The 14,478-nt window shown below is 53.1% G+C and overlaps 1 protein-coding gene across 3 annotated transcripts in view; it reads right to left on the bottom strand.

The window, feature by feature from the left end:
- Positions 1 to 6,535: 6,535 nt before the first annotated feature.
- Positions 6,536 to 14,478, bottom strand: part of LRIG2 (leucine rich repeats and immunoglobulin like domains 2) — a 28,778-nt gene continuing 20,835 nt past the window's right edge. Inside the window, exons 17-19 of one of the 3 annotated variants that reach the window (XR_003536191.1) lie at positions 10,595 to 10,866; positions 9,640 to 9,782; positions 6,536 to 6,785 (exon numbers count right to left, since the gene is read on the bottom strand). Coding sequence is in view for 2 of the 3 variants with exons in the window: in XM_027695288.1 (XP_027551089.1) it covers positions 13,909 to 14,120 (212 nt within the window). In the remaining variant the exon portion in view is untranslated. Of the gene's footprint in view, positions 6,786 to 9,639; positions 9,783 to 10,222; positions 10,867 to 11,070; positions 14,121 to 14,478 lie in introns of those variants that run through there. The other 2 variants (XM_027695287.1, XM_027695288.1) reach the window with 2 other exon arrangements.

Below are 14,478 nucleotides of genomic sequence, written 5' to 3' on the forward strand. Positions count from 1 at the left end.
ACCTTCTCCCCATCCAATTACTTGTCTTACAATTGACATAGCAATATTAAATTCCTAAGAACTAAAGCGCTTTGAAAGTATAACCTACTTTTAAAGCAGACAAGATTTACGGTGGAAGCGTTTACTTTCTAGTCCTTGACGCTACCAAAGTCACTGATGCCTCATCAGCAGCTCCACAAACGAGGCCTCCAAACACGCTGCCTGGTTGGCATTTGCTGGGCACCATTTGCAGGCTGAGCCCTGGCACATGTCCAGAGCTGGAGGCTTTGGTGTTGGGTTTGGCAGGGCTGTGATTTCACCACGGGAGCTGCAGAAAAGGCCTTTGCAGTTGTAGGGAAAGGAGGCCAAACAGCCATCCTGGAAGTGCTCGATCCCTGGAAGTGTTCCCCCATCTCTGGAAATGTTTCCCCATTCCTGGAAGTGTTCAAGGCCAGGCTGGATGGGGCTTGGAGCAACCTGGTCTAGTGGAAGGTGTCCCTTGTCCCCACTTCTGCCTGGCCCCATCCATCATCATAAGTTGCCACGCTAACCTACATGGAGAGGCATTAACTTTTGCTCCTGAAACAAGGTGCAATTAGTTGGGCATAAAAGAACACCGAAGTGATGCTAATTACCCTCTAAAAGACGAACAGAATTAAGTCAGAGAAGCAGAAAATTACCTTTGTGGGAAAACTGCTGCAGAGTTTAAACCGAGCCAGCGCTGGTGGCTGGATGGCTGCTGTGAGGTTCAGCTCTGCTTCTCCTCCTCCCTGTTTCCAGCCAAGTCATGAACCCCTACACCATCCAGGCAGGACCCTGGGCCTTGTAGTAGGGTCTGCACCCACCCACACCACCCCTTAGCCACGGGCTTGGCACTGCCCTGGGGTGAGGGGCACTGGGCAGGAGGATGCTGGGCAGCTGCAGCCGCAGCAGCTCAACCCCCACAGTGAAGGATTTGTCTTTTAACACCGGTTCACGAGCACCTTGACTCTCCCATTTTGTTTATTCCTGGAAACCATCCAGAGTTTTAATTAGCCATTAACTGTTCCCTGTGCATTCAGCAGCACTCAAGGAGCCAGTGGTACTGATTTCACCTCCCTCCCGCAGGCTCCTCCCGCTGCCTCTCGGCACTTTGCTGATCAGTAATTGCTTCCGATAGCAGCACATCATTCATCACCGACCAGCTCTGCTCCTGCAGCCTGCCCAGAGGTCATAGAATCCCACACTGGTTTGTGTTGGAAGAGACCTTAAAGCTCATCTCGTTCCAACCCCTTGCCATGGGGAGGGACACCTTCCACAAGCCCAGCTTGCTCCAAGCCCCGTCCAACCTGGCCTTGGACACTTCCAGGGATGGGGCACCCACAGCTTCTCTGGGCAACCTGTGCCAGTGCCATTCCAGAGCTCATGGATCGGCCAAACCCCCCATTCTCAGCCTTCCTGGGAAGCCACAGCTCCTCCAGAGCTTTGCCACTGAACCACTGAGCCCCAGTCCCGTGCTGGGGGTGTTTGCTGTGGTGTTGCTTTGTGCTGGTGCTCCTGCTGTGCAGAAGATCCTGGGTCCCCATCACATGGGATGGTGACAGGACTCATGAAACAAAGTGTGATCCGTCCCAGGTTTACTCCCCTGCAGCCATGAGGAAACCTGTCTGTCAGGCAGCTCCAGTCTGAGCGCTTTCTGACTCCAAATCCTTCCCTTGCACACGTCTGTTCTGTGGCTGCTCTGCCCAAAGCATCTGTGGAACCCAAATGGGACAGCCCCAGGGCTCTGTATGGCCAGCACGTGCACAGGGATGTGCCACGAGCAGCCGGTGACAGCCCTTGGCACAGGTGACTTTGAAGGCTGAGCAGCCAAGGTGAGGTGATGCTCTCGCCCTTCAGATCACAGCACTGAGCTCGTGGCTGCACCCAGGACAGACCCCCCAGAATGGCCCACTCAGGACTGGGTTTCCCCATGAAAAAGCTGGAGGTCACAGGGAGTTTTACCCAGCACAAACCCACCTGAATCCGAGACCTCAAGGAATTGCTGCCCCATTTGTTCCAGGCAGGCAGGCAGAACACAGTACCATGCAGCTCCTGGGACTTTTAGCAGTAATTAACAATCTGTCCTACTCAAATCTTGGTGGCAAGGGTCTAGGGAAAGCTGCCTGCTGGGATCTGGAGCAAGGCACCCACTGGGATGGCTCCGATGTGGCTGCAAATGCTCCGAAAAGGAGAGAGATCTGTTCTCTCCCAAGGTCTGGTGCCTCCAGAGCCTCCTGCTTTCCCTACTGCTCTCTGAAGTTCATACATATAAAGCCTTTACGTTCCCATCAAAGCTAGTCCCGGATTTATGCTTATGGGAAAAGCTGATGGAATGTGTTGTGGGAACTGAAGACTTTAAAAGGCAATTTGAGAAGCAGTGCAGGAGGGAATGTGCTCCCAGGGACCGCTGCTCTCCCTGCAGCGCAGGACTCGCTGTACCTGCAGCACCGGCTGCTCGTTCCAGCCTGGTTCCAGCTCTCTTCATTTACAAGATGCATTATTTACCAGCCTGACATGCAGCTCATTTAAAAATCAGATTTATCAGCAAAATAGCAGCGCTCGCTATGGTGGCTTCCAACAGGAGCATTCTGCTGGGCTCCTGCTGACTCGGCAGATTCCATCCCAATCCATCACCAAAGGGCTCTGGCACAGAGCCCTCAGCCCCTTCCCAGCCCTGAGGGCTCCAGTTGCAGCACCACCAGGACATGGACCACCTCAGACTTGGGATTTCCACAGACAAGCCAAGCAGGAGAAGAACATGCCAAGGGAATGACCTTTGTGGGGTCACAGTGAGCTCAGTGCTGCAAAGATCCACAGCTGGATCCTTTCTGGGCAGCTGGATGCCGAGCCCAGGGGACCATCAGTCTGTCCTGCTCCACAGCTCCCACGAGGTGACACAGCCTGTGACACACACCAGTGGTGGTAGCAGGTCCTGGGGCTCCTGTGGAGGATCCCGGCAGTGCCATCCCTGTGCCCACCGCAGGCAGATCCCTGTGTGGCTCCCTGGGAGAGAGGCTCAGGGAACAGGTGAGCAATGGCCACACCTTTATCAGGGGAGGGAGGGTATAAATGTGCACGGGAAGATCCAGGCAGTCCCTGTAAAGCTGCATCCCAGGATACCACCACCCGTTACACCCCCTGTCCTGTGCCTGCCAGATCCCTGAGCTGACACTTCCCACACCCAGGAGCAGGATCTGCCCCGCTACTGCAGCAGCCCAGCAGTGCCCAGTGTGTTGTACAGAGCTTTGGGGGTGGGAACAGCCTGCTCCAGCTGAACAAAGCTGCAGGAGCCACTCTGGTGCCAAGGAATTTTTAGCAAACCGTGGGAAGTGTCAGTCGCTCTGCAAAGGTGCGACTGTTCATGGAACCAAGTGTAACCGGAGCCCATCGGCAGACCAAGATCCACCCTGGAAAGGGGATATCAGCTCTCAGTGTCCTTCCCTTGCGTGTTCCCTTCCCAACCAGCAACTGGCCTCCTGCTGCTCCGCTTTCAGCTCACAGGACCAGTTACCCCATGGAGCGATTAACCAGTGCTAATTTTGGGTGGGGGGAAACCTCAGCGTGGCCAAGACCCTCCAAGTGCAGCAGCAGAGCCACAGGCACACGGGTCAGGCCCAGGGCCAGGGCCAGCCAGCTCTGGGTCACAGATGGCTGAAAGGCCCTTGGCCACCTCATCACACCGGTGCCTTCGCCCCACGACACGTGTGTGCTCACGTGTGTGCTCATGTGCTGCTCCGGGCACCGCGGCCCCTCCTCTGCAGCCGGGAGCAGGAGCACACTGTAAACACACACATGAATATTTCATGTTTGGAGAGAGAGTTTTTGCCATGACCCAGATTTCTTTCCCCCAGACACCCCACTGGGACCCCAGGGGGTTTGTGTGGGGTGAGAGCGCGGCCACAGACACGCGTGGCCCCTGCTGTGCCCACGGCAGCCCCCAGCCTGAATCAGCCAGGATGGCACATTTTCCCTGCCCGCTCCTTGCAGGGCTCCTCTTTGAGCCAAGGTGGACACGTGTCTGCAGGTGCCACGCTACCCACAAGTACAGGGTAGGGAGGTGGATGCCGAGGAGCAGCTGGGATGCTCCAAGCAGGATCAGCCCCTTTCCCACAGCAGGCAGCTCCCCCAGGCGTGGTGCCCGCCCAGAGTATCCCAGCACCCGCCTCGCCGTGGCATTCCTTGGCTCTTCTCCCCATCTGCTCGGGCCAGAGGCAGGCTGACCTTCCCGGGAGTGCTGCTCCCCTGCTCCCGCTCCAGGCGGAGTCACGTCCTCCAAAGGCAGCGCTGCCTTATCAATAATAAAAGGCAATTTCCCCAGACAGAGCCGGGGAATTACTCAGCCCTTCGTGCGCCTCATCCGCCGCTGACAGGATGGGAAGGACTTTAATAAGATGCGATTTGACAGTAACACAAAACAACAACAGCATTAAGGGAAGAATAATGGCAAAGGCAGCTGTCAAAAACCTCATGTTCCCTAACCAGAAGCAAGAAATCAGAGCTGTCAGGCCCCAGCAGAGGTTGAAAGGGAGGGCAGGATCGCAGTGGGCAGCCAGGTACCGCTGCCCGTGGGGGATTCTGGCCATCGTGGGAGCTCAGCTTGGGATGGGGACACAGGGAGGACGAGAGGATCCCGCTGTCACCAACACGATGGAGACACCAGTGTCACCACGGCCAGCTCAGCAACGTGCCAGCTCCAGGGCCACAGAGCCCAGGAGAGAGAGAGGCACCACCGTGCCCCAGGTAAGTAACGCTGCACATCCACCACGGCAGGACCCGGTGCCCTCTGGTGTGACTGGGCACGGGGGGAGCTGGGCATAAGGATCTATGTGCCAAGGCTGCTGCAGGGCTGGGACCTGTCACCCGGGCTGGCTGGGAGGGGGATGGAGCCCAGCCAGGCACTGCTGCGTCAGTCGCTATGAAAACGAGCCAGAGGACATCTGATGGTGCTGAAAGACAGAGGGATGAGAGGTGTCCAGGGCAGCCGGGTTCCCTGAGGGTGTGCCAGCTCAGAGACCTGAGGTCTGCAGCCCAGGAGCTCACAGCAGGGGTTCAGGCACAGGGCAGCAGTCCTGGGACACCTTCTGCAGAGGGGGGACCACCAACCCCATGGGGATGGCTCTGCTGACACCAGGGAAGAGGGGACATGTCTCAGGAGGCAGCACTGGTGGTCCCTGGAGCTCAGTGTGGCTGTGAGAGCTGAGTGGGATGCAGCAACAGACCTGGGGGCTGGTGGGCAGTTTCCAGAGCCCATTCTCTCCCCAGTCCAGGACCAGAGCAGATGTGTCACTGCTGACAGCACCACAGGGCTCAGGCCACTGAGACATGCCCAGGTTAGGCTGGGCCTGATTTTCCCCTTAATGAGGGCACTGGATTTAGGGATGTTTGTGTGTCACCCACACATAACTGGAGCCCCTGCTCAGTAATTTAATTTTGCCCACCAAAGTTCAAATCACATCACTGGTGCTGCTGCCAGGGGACACCTGCCCAGCACAGCCAAAGCTCCCAGGTCCTCCCCAGGGAGGAGCCGAGCGGCACCGCTCCGGCCCGTGGGAATGTCAGTGCCAACCACGGATCTCATTAAGAGTCTGTTATGCCTCAATACTTATAATGAAAAAATGAGGGTGAGAAAGAGAGAGGCCCCAGTGAGGACCTGATCTCCTTTTGAATACGGGCTGTGTGTTATGAAACACCAGAGCCACGACTGAGATCTGTCCGGGGAGAGGCAGCACTGCCGGAGCATTTCCGTGAGTTATTGGCCTCTGCCAAGAGAGAGATTCCCATTAACCAGAAATGCTTCCATCCCATCCTCTCACACAGACCCTCTCCACCAGACAGGGCATCCCTGAGTCTTGCTAAGGTCCTTGGGGATCCCCTGGTGCTGGGATAAGGATGAGGGATAACACTGACAGCAGGGCGAGTGGTGCTGCAGGCGGACGCTCGGTGTGAGGGGCTGGGGGAGCCCTGCATGAAGCCTGTAATCCCCACCACAAAGCCAAGCAGGAACAACACCTCCTGCTGTCTGTCTGAGGTTCCCCCCTCCATCCCTGCTGTGCTGATGCCTGCAAGATGCAACACAAAATCCCAGAATGGTTTAACTTGGAAGGGACCTTAAAGTTCACCTTGTTCCACCTCATGCCACGGGCAGGGACAACTTCCACTGGAACAGGTTGCTCCAAGGCCCGTCCAACCTGGCCTTGGACACTTCCAGGGATGGGGCAGCCACAAACATGGAGTAAACAACCGTTCAAACCCCTGTCCCCTCTGGAGCCAGGCCCCTGCAGAGCCAACACTCCTCTCTCCCAGGCTGGATGCTCCTGCTTCCTCCAGGCACTCCGTTTAGCAAAAGTCACTGCGGGGTCGTTACACAACCCGCTCATGAATATTGCAGCAGCTCTGGGCAGCCCGACTGGCCGGGCGGGTGCTGCATTGGGAAGCAGCAGAGGGAAAACCTCTCTGGAAAATCACTGGCACAGCCCCAGCCCGACACCGCCGGGGAGCCGCAGACCTCTGCGGCTGTGGGCAGTGCCAAGACGGGGAGGAAAAACACCAGGAACAGGAGGGACGTCCCACTTGGAAGGACACCGAGAGCCCCTTACCGTCGGAGGCACCATCCCGCGGAGGAACAGCTTCCAGGGCCTCTGGAAGCAGAGGCTCAGCCAAAAAGTTCTCTGGCTCTGGCCACGTCGCAGCATCCAAGGGAGAGAGGACACCTCCTGTGCTATCCAGGCTCGTAAGAGCTGCTGCCAGTCAATAAAAACCAGCGAAGGGTTTGATAATGTGTGTGCCTGGAAAGACAAACAAACAGGGCTTAATGAAACCTTTATTTTAAAAATACGGTTTTTAATTTAAATGCAAATTGGGTGCTGTGGTGGCTGTAGGTCACTCACACTGACACACTGCTTAACTGGCAGAGATGAGGCTTGGGAAACAACAGCACTAATGGCTGGCCCTTTCCTGGGCATTTATTTTAAGTTAATTAAAATTTTTCAGGATGGGATGGGTCCTGCTCTGCAGAACAGCTCTCACTCTGTTCGGCCAGTCTTTTCCCAAGCCCCACACGCTGCCAGGGATGCTCTCAGCAGGCTGTCAGCTATTAATGGAGCAGGGCACATTTATTTCTGCACCCTGAAATCCCCTTTGACGAGTCACAGATCACAGCCCCCCGTGCCACAGATGCTCCTGCAACATCCAGCATCAGGCAAATGGTATCAGAGATAAACCTGAGCAAGGACAGGGGAGGCTTCTCCAACTGCTGGGGTGAATTACACGGATAAGTCTTCAGAAGAGATGTTGAACCTGATGTGAAATCAAAGCTTCCAAGTGATGAGCAGAGCACTTATCCCGAGTTACATGCGAGTTATGCGCAAGAGGATCTCGTTCAGAGAAGATCTGCCTTTGCCAAGAGAGATGAGCTGGAATGAGAGCCCTGATCCAAGAGAATTGAGCTGGAATCCAGAGCCCTCATTTAAGCGACATGAGAGCTCTGATCCCTGCATCAGAGAACAGAGCTTTAACCCTTCCCTTGGTCCAGCTCTGATCCCTGCATCAGAGAACGGAGCTCTAACCCTGCCCTTGGTCCAGCTCTGCCTCGTGTTGCTGTCGCCCGCCACACACAGACCCTTTGAGAGAGAAATCCAACATGAAACATCACCAGGAGATGGGAGGGCAGGGCAGGAGTGACCCTGGGGCAGTGCCTGTCGATAACCGCTCAGGGTTCAATCCATGTGTCCCTCATGGAGCAAATCAATGGCAACTCATCGGGAGAAAACGAGATAAACAGTGGCCTTAATAGCGCTCCATTGCCCTCAAACAGCAACCCTGGCTGGGGCTGCCTCTGCCTCTGGCTGCAGGAGGAAAAGGCCCTTGGATGAAAGGACATGCTCCAAGGTTGTCCCTTCTCTGCTGTGCTTTGTTTCCTCCCATTTCCATCCTGGCTGGCTCAAAGCAGAGAGAATGAGATCCAGCACCAGATGGGTCAGACACAGGAATCATAGAATCATAGAATCAGCTGGGTTGGAAGGGACCTCCAAGATCATCAAGTCCAAACCTTGATCCAACCCCGCTGTGGTTCCCAGCCCATGGCACTGATGCCACATCCAGTCTTATCTTAAAAACCTTCAGGGACGGAGAATCCACCACTTCCCTGGGCAGCCCATTCCAATGTCTGATTACCCTCTCTGTAAAGAATTTATTCCTAATATTTAACCTAAACCTCCCCTGGCACAGCTGCAGACCCTGAGCCCTCTTGTCTTGCTGAGAGTTGCCTGGGCAAAGAGACCAACCCCCACCTGGCTCCCCCCTCCTGTCAGGGAGTTGCAGAGAGTGAGGAGGTCTCCCCTGAGCCTCCTCTTCTCCAGGCTGAACAGCCCCAGCTCCCTCAGCCTCTCCTCATAGGACTTGTGCTCGAGTCCCTTCCCCAGCCTCATTGCTCTTCTCTGGAAGGAGAAGCAGATGGAGCCACATCGAGTGGTGGGAGCCCAGGGCCCTCTGGGGAGCTGCTTCCCTCCTCCCTCGGTGTCACCCCCTCACCCACCCTCCTAAAGGGTGTTGGAAACCTCATCTCCAGTGCACAACAGGAGCTGACCACCCCTTTGCTCACCAGGGGATCCCCAGGGGAGCAGCCATAGCACATTCACGTGCCCATCACTGCCCACCCTGTCAGACATCCCTGTGTGATCCATCCCATCCAGACCCAGAGATCCCACACACCCATGTCTGCCTGGAGGCACCTGATGCTCTCCACCAGCTCCCCACTGCTGGCGTTCCCAGGTGGCTACTTCAGGGCAGCAGCCTTAAAAATTAGGATTTGAAGTTTATTTGTTCCCTAATACTCCTGTCTGACCATGAATGCCTGTTCCATTCTGAAACAGGATCCTGTGTCTCTTCCACATTCCTGCATGTGGGGAGCAGCAGCCTGGAGCTCAGGGGCTCCCAGTGCAGGAGCTGTGGCTGCCTTGGGATCAGAATCCAAAACCTCTAAGGCTGGGGGTTCCACAGACCCAAGGATTGGCTTCTCCTTCCATCTCACCAATTTGCTTAAGTCCAGACCCAAAGGAACTTGGGGCTCGATTTGGTGGATGGTGAAGCTGTTGGCCCAAAAATGAGGGGGGAACTTTTCCAAGATCCCAGGGATAGATGGGGCTGCTTCCAGAGGGGGCTGCATCCAGCCCCAGCCCCTGCCCACCCCGCCATTCCCATCAGCTCCCTCACTCCGTGGTGCCCAGGCTCCCATCCAGGCACGTGTGTGGGGCAGCTGCTCATGGCACCAAGCATCACTCCTGAGACTGGAGACTCATCCAAAGGGGCCACAAAACTCCTGCAGGAGAGAAGGAGGGAGGAGAACCTGGCAGGCAGGAGGGAAGGTGCTTTAATGAAGCATCATTAAACCACTGAAGGATTAAAGAGAGGAAGGGATAGGATGCTCCACAAAAACTCAGTCATTAGTGAAGCCCGAGGGTAGATGCAATTGTTTTTTGGGTTTTTTTTTCCTCTCTTTGATGACCCAGTTTTTTAGTCCCATCAGCACCAGGCTTGTGTTAATTTTTAAATATGCTTGGGTAACTGAGAACATTAACTATTCATGATCTTATCTGCAATAGCTGTTGGCTCTGACACTGTGCCAGGGAGAGCTGAACTTACCAGGGAAGGCAATAGCAGGTTTTTCCTGAGCATCTTGTTGAAATGATCACAGGATGGGGTGGGGTTCCACAACACTCCTGGATAAATCAAGGCTTGTGGGGCAGGCTTGGATCATGGAGGCCATTCCCTTGCAATGATGGTGGCTTGAAAAGACATAAGAGCACACAAAAAGCTGGGATGTGGGGAATGCTGTGGACAATCTGTGAATGCTTCAGCTCCAGGGAAACCCCAACATGGTTTATAAATATGAGGGGAGCCTCCTGAGCTGCTGTGAGGTGGTGAGCTGGCTCTGCTGTCCCCTGCTCAGCCAGGTACTGCCCCAGTCCAGGTAGAGGCTGGAGAGATCCCTGGTTATCAGGAATGTGAACTCCTAAATCATTGAATCATAGAATGGTTTGGGTTGGGAGGGACCTTAAAGCTCATCCAGTTCCACCCCCTGCCATGGGCAGGGACACCTTCCACTAGCCCAGGTTGCTCCAAGCCCTGTCCAACGTGGCCTTGGACACTTCCAGGGATGGGGCAGCCACAGTTGCGCCAGGGCCTCCCCACCTTCACAGATAGGAATTTCTTCCCAATATCTAATCTAAACCTGCCCTCCTTCAGTTTAAGGCCATTCCAGTCTGTCCTGTCACTACTTGCCCTTGTGCAAAGTCCCCCTCCAGAACAAACACAGAAGTCACAGCCAGGGCAGGTGACAAGGCACACACAGCTCTGGGGAGCCCTTGCCCTGGATGCCAATGTCACTGTCAGCAAGAACAGGGGACCAGGCAGCTGCAGGAGCTGGGGTTAACCTGGGAAAGGTACATGATGCTGAGAGCTGTGAACAGGATTAACAGTGAAGAACAAAGAACAGAGCACAGGAGAGCAAAGGTGATTAATTATCAGAACATCAACCAGCAGAAGAATGCAGTGAGAGAGAGAGAGAGGGAGTTATTCAACGGGACAAAAAACTCACACTGGCTTTGAGGAAGGACAGAAGCTGGAAGCACCTCCTGCAGCAGGTACCTGCAAGATGCTCTCACCAACTCATGCTGACAGTTTGTTGCTGGAAAGAAAACCTCCTTGGTACATCAGAGGATCCAAGTGGCAGGAAGGCAGCACTGGAAGCACAGGAGGACAGTGTTGGGAGCACACTGATCCACGAGGCTCCTGGCCCAGAGTCCACAGCGCTGTGGGAGAACCCCCCTACATTTTCCAAAGGGGGTACAGGTGCTTCCTGCGGGAAAACTGAAATGAGAATCACAGAATCAGTACATGGTTGAGGTGGAAAAACCCTCTGGAAGTCACCTTGTCCAGCCCTCAGAGCCAGATTCCCAGGACCACATCCAGACAGCAAAGCTTACTCTAATTTTATCCCCCTCTATGAAAATTAAATATCATATATCAAAATTTAATTATTCTATCTGCAAACTAAGAGAGTCACACTGGATGCTCAGTGTATACAGCATTTTATTGAATGGACGTATATTACAATAGACAAACATATATTACACATGCTATACAAAATATACATTCTTATGTGAAAAAAATATAAATAGACACTAGGAAATAGCAACAGGGAACAGGAGCAGCTTTGCTCTTGCTGCCTCTGAACCCCCAGTTCCTGTACTGGTAGTGCTTTGGCATTGACTGAAGAAACTACTTGTTTTTACTGAAAAAAGAAAGGCCACTCTGTCCCCTCTGCACCCCTGGAGCAAAGGGAGAGAAGAGACACATGATTTGAATCCAAGTCTACCAAGGAAGTTTTTCCACAGTGCAGCAAAGTGTCACCTACTTACAATCATCAGCTATTTACAACCAGCTTATGGACTTTAAATGCTCATGGAAGGCTGTAAATGTCCTGATTCATGGAGGCAGCTTTTCCAGGCCCCCCTCACAGAAATTAGAGCAGCTTTAGCTCCTCAGAGGCTCCAAGAGCCAGCACTGGCCTGGTGCAGACAGCAGTGATTTTAAAGCCTTGGTCCTGACCAAGCAGGTCTCACCTCCCTAACGGGAATTCCCTCGCTCCAGGGAGTTGTGCCCCAGGTATTCCCAAGGTTTGGACATCCCCAGCTGCACTGTGACAGATCTGAGTGACCTCAGCTCCTCGGAGGAGAGACAGGGATGAAAGAAAAAGGAGCAAGTGTCTCCCAAACGGTGATGGGAGGCAGAGCAGCAGCTGGGATGCTGTTTTCCCGCTCCTGGGAATCACACATTCCAGCAGCACCCTGAGTGACTGCCTGCAGAGAGCAGCCCAGAAGGATGGGGCTTTGCTGCTGCTGTGGTTTCATGACGTGACCTTTCTCATCTGGATTTAAACTGACAGTACTGGGTTCCCACAGCAGGGATCACTTTGGATTGAGAATAAGCACCATGTCTTAAATGCTGTCTGGGAAGGAAAAGCCTGGAGGAAATAAAACCAGAAAGGAACGAACTTAAGATTCTTTTTTTTTATGTTATTAAAACATTTCAGCTGTCGGAACCCAAAAATTAACACACCTGTGTGTTTCTACTTTACCCAAAGGTCAAGGACAATTGGATGCTCTTCCCACTAAAGCTGCTATCAAAGCAGCCACGCTGGCTTTGAGAGCATGGGAAGAGCCCTTGATAATATTTGCTCATTTGCACAGATCTGACTATTATTCATGTCCAAAGAGCCGTGGGAAAAGAATCATTAGTCCCAGTGTTTCCTCACTCATTTACTCAAATACTCCACAGCCTGTGAAGTCTGAGCTGTGATTCTGCACGACTGCACCTCACACTTCAGTCACACACCCTCCACTCCAAGGATGGATCGATGGGAAGTCCCACATACCTGTCATGGGCTGGGCCAAAAGGGGTTTTCTGTCTCTACAAAAATACCACACAGCTGGTTTTATTTGGGTACAGCTTCAAAAAAAGGCACCAGTGACCAGGAAGGCCACCTCACTCTTCAGGTGTGAGCACAGAGCACACGATGAGCACAAAGTACCTGCTGAAAACCCATCCCTGAGGAGTCTTTAACCCCTTCTACACAACAGGACACTTTCCCAGAAGAAAGAACTTCTCAGAAGTCTTTATAGTGTTCTTCCTCCTAATTTTGTCAGGCACATCCCACTGGAACCACAAAGTTCCTCTGTCTCAGGGTTTTCAGTGTTGAGTGGTTCCCTGCATTGTTTCATTTCTCACCTGTCAAATATTTAAAGATTTTGGCCACACTGAGGTCTAAGGCCACGCTGAGTTCAACAATTTAGCCTGATATTTTACAACAGAAAAAGACACAAGTGTTTTATGCCTTTGGCTGTGCAGAGGAAACAGGAAACCCACAGTATAGTTCACTAAGTATTTATCAAGTGCTCTCCAATTTACCTAATCCTTTCCATTATCACATTCTTTTTAGAAGTTCACTTAACTGTCAGCTCTGAAAAATACATGGAGACCTCTCAACATACACGATATGAAGGGGTTTTTTTAAAGGTAAAAGCTTAGATAAAACTTGGAATTCTGCTAATATCACGAAATGCATCAGCTTGCAGCCAGGCTTAATGCACACAGAGTTGGAGGCAACAATGAAATGCATCAATATCACAGTTTCACCACATATCTATAAGTAAATTCACTCCTTTCCAAAACAAAGACAGCTCTATCCCCTCACAAACAAGCTTTCAGTCCCCCCAAAACCTCCCATATGGCTTGATATGCAGCTGTCAAGACTAACAGTATGATACATACTTTGGCATAATAAAAAATATATTTACATTACAGCCAACACATTTATATGCTTAGTGTATACAAAATATTTATAAATGCAAATTTATTTACAATTAGAGTCCATTATTCATGGGAGAAAACAAGGCCCAAACTCAGACTGGTAACAGGCACCTGCCAACAGTCTAAAGAAGGAAAAGCTGGCCAAGAGTTTTATGCTTACAGTTCCTGGGGAATTCCATGAGGAGGCCCTGATGGTTTGTTTCCAAGCAGACAAAGCACTGTGAAATAGCTACACACATTCTTGAGAGCTTTCCAAGGCATGCACCAACACAAAGGCTGCTTCCAGCACCACACAATCCATGCTTTAATTGCTATTTTTGCAGACAGCACCGATCACCCACGTGTTCTCTGGTGCACGTTCCAACCTCCCAAAAGAGAAATCCAAGGAAAAAAGGGCACGTGAAGAAGAGACTCCGAGAAGAGCCTCTTTAGTAACTGCAGACACACACAACACGAGAATCTTTGGCCTTGGGGTTAGTCCTGAGGTAGAAAATACAGTCAGTCGATGTGGGTTCACTCGTGAGGCTCCCTCTGAGTGCCTTACGTGGCTTCGCTGTGGTCGTGACTGTTCCGTGTCCTGGTAAAGTCCAGGCTGTGCTCGCGGGGCCTGTGGCGGGAGGGCCGGGGAGAGGCCTGGGCCTGGTCCCCGTCAGCGGCTCCGTCGCTCCGGAGGGGCCGCGGAGGGTGCAGGAAATGGGGGTGAGGGTGAGCCAGGTCTTTGCTGACCCCCCACAGAGGGACCGGGAAGGGCTCTGAGGAAGGAAAATCAGAAGGTGAACAGGAGGGAGTTTGTACCATCACAGAATGTGCTGAGCTGGAAGGGACCCACAGGGATCATCCAACCCCAAATCCCACCTTGTCCCTGTTTCCAAACACTCCCAGAGCTCTGGCAGTTTTCGGGCCATGCCCACTGCCCTGGGGAGCCTGTTCAGTGCCCAACCACCCTCTGGGGGAAGAACCTTTTCCTAAAATCCAGCCTAACCCACCCCTGACACGGCTCCAGCCATCCCCTGGGGTCCTGTCCCTGGTCACACAGAGCAGAGATCAATCACACTCAGATTTTAGGCAGGTTTGAGCTGTGTGACTCAGCAGTAACAGTCGTTCTGAGGT

The sequence above is a fragment of the Neopelma chrysocephalum genome, unplaced genomic scaffold (assembly GCF_003984885.1).
Source record: "Neopelma chrysocephalum unplaced genomic scaffold, ASM398488v2 Primary Assembly neopelma1_100, whole genome shotgun sequence".
Lineage (NCBI taxonomy): Eukaryota > Metazoa > Chordata > Aves > Passeriformes > Pipridae > Neopelma > Neopelma chrysocephalum.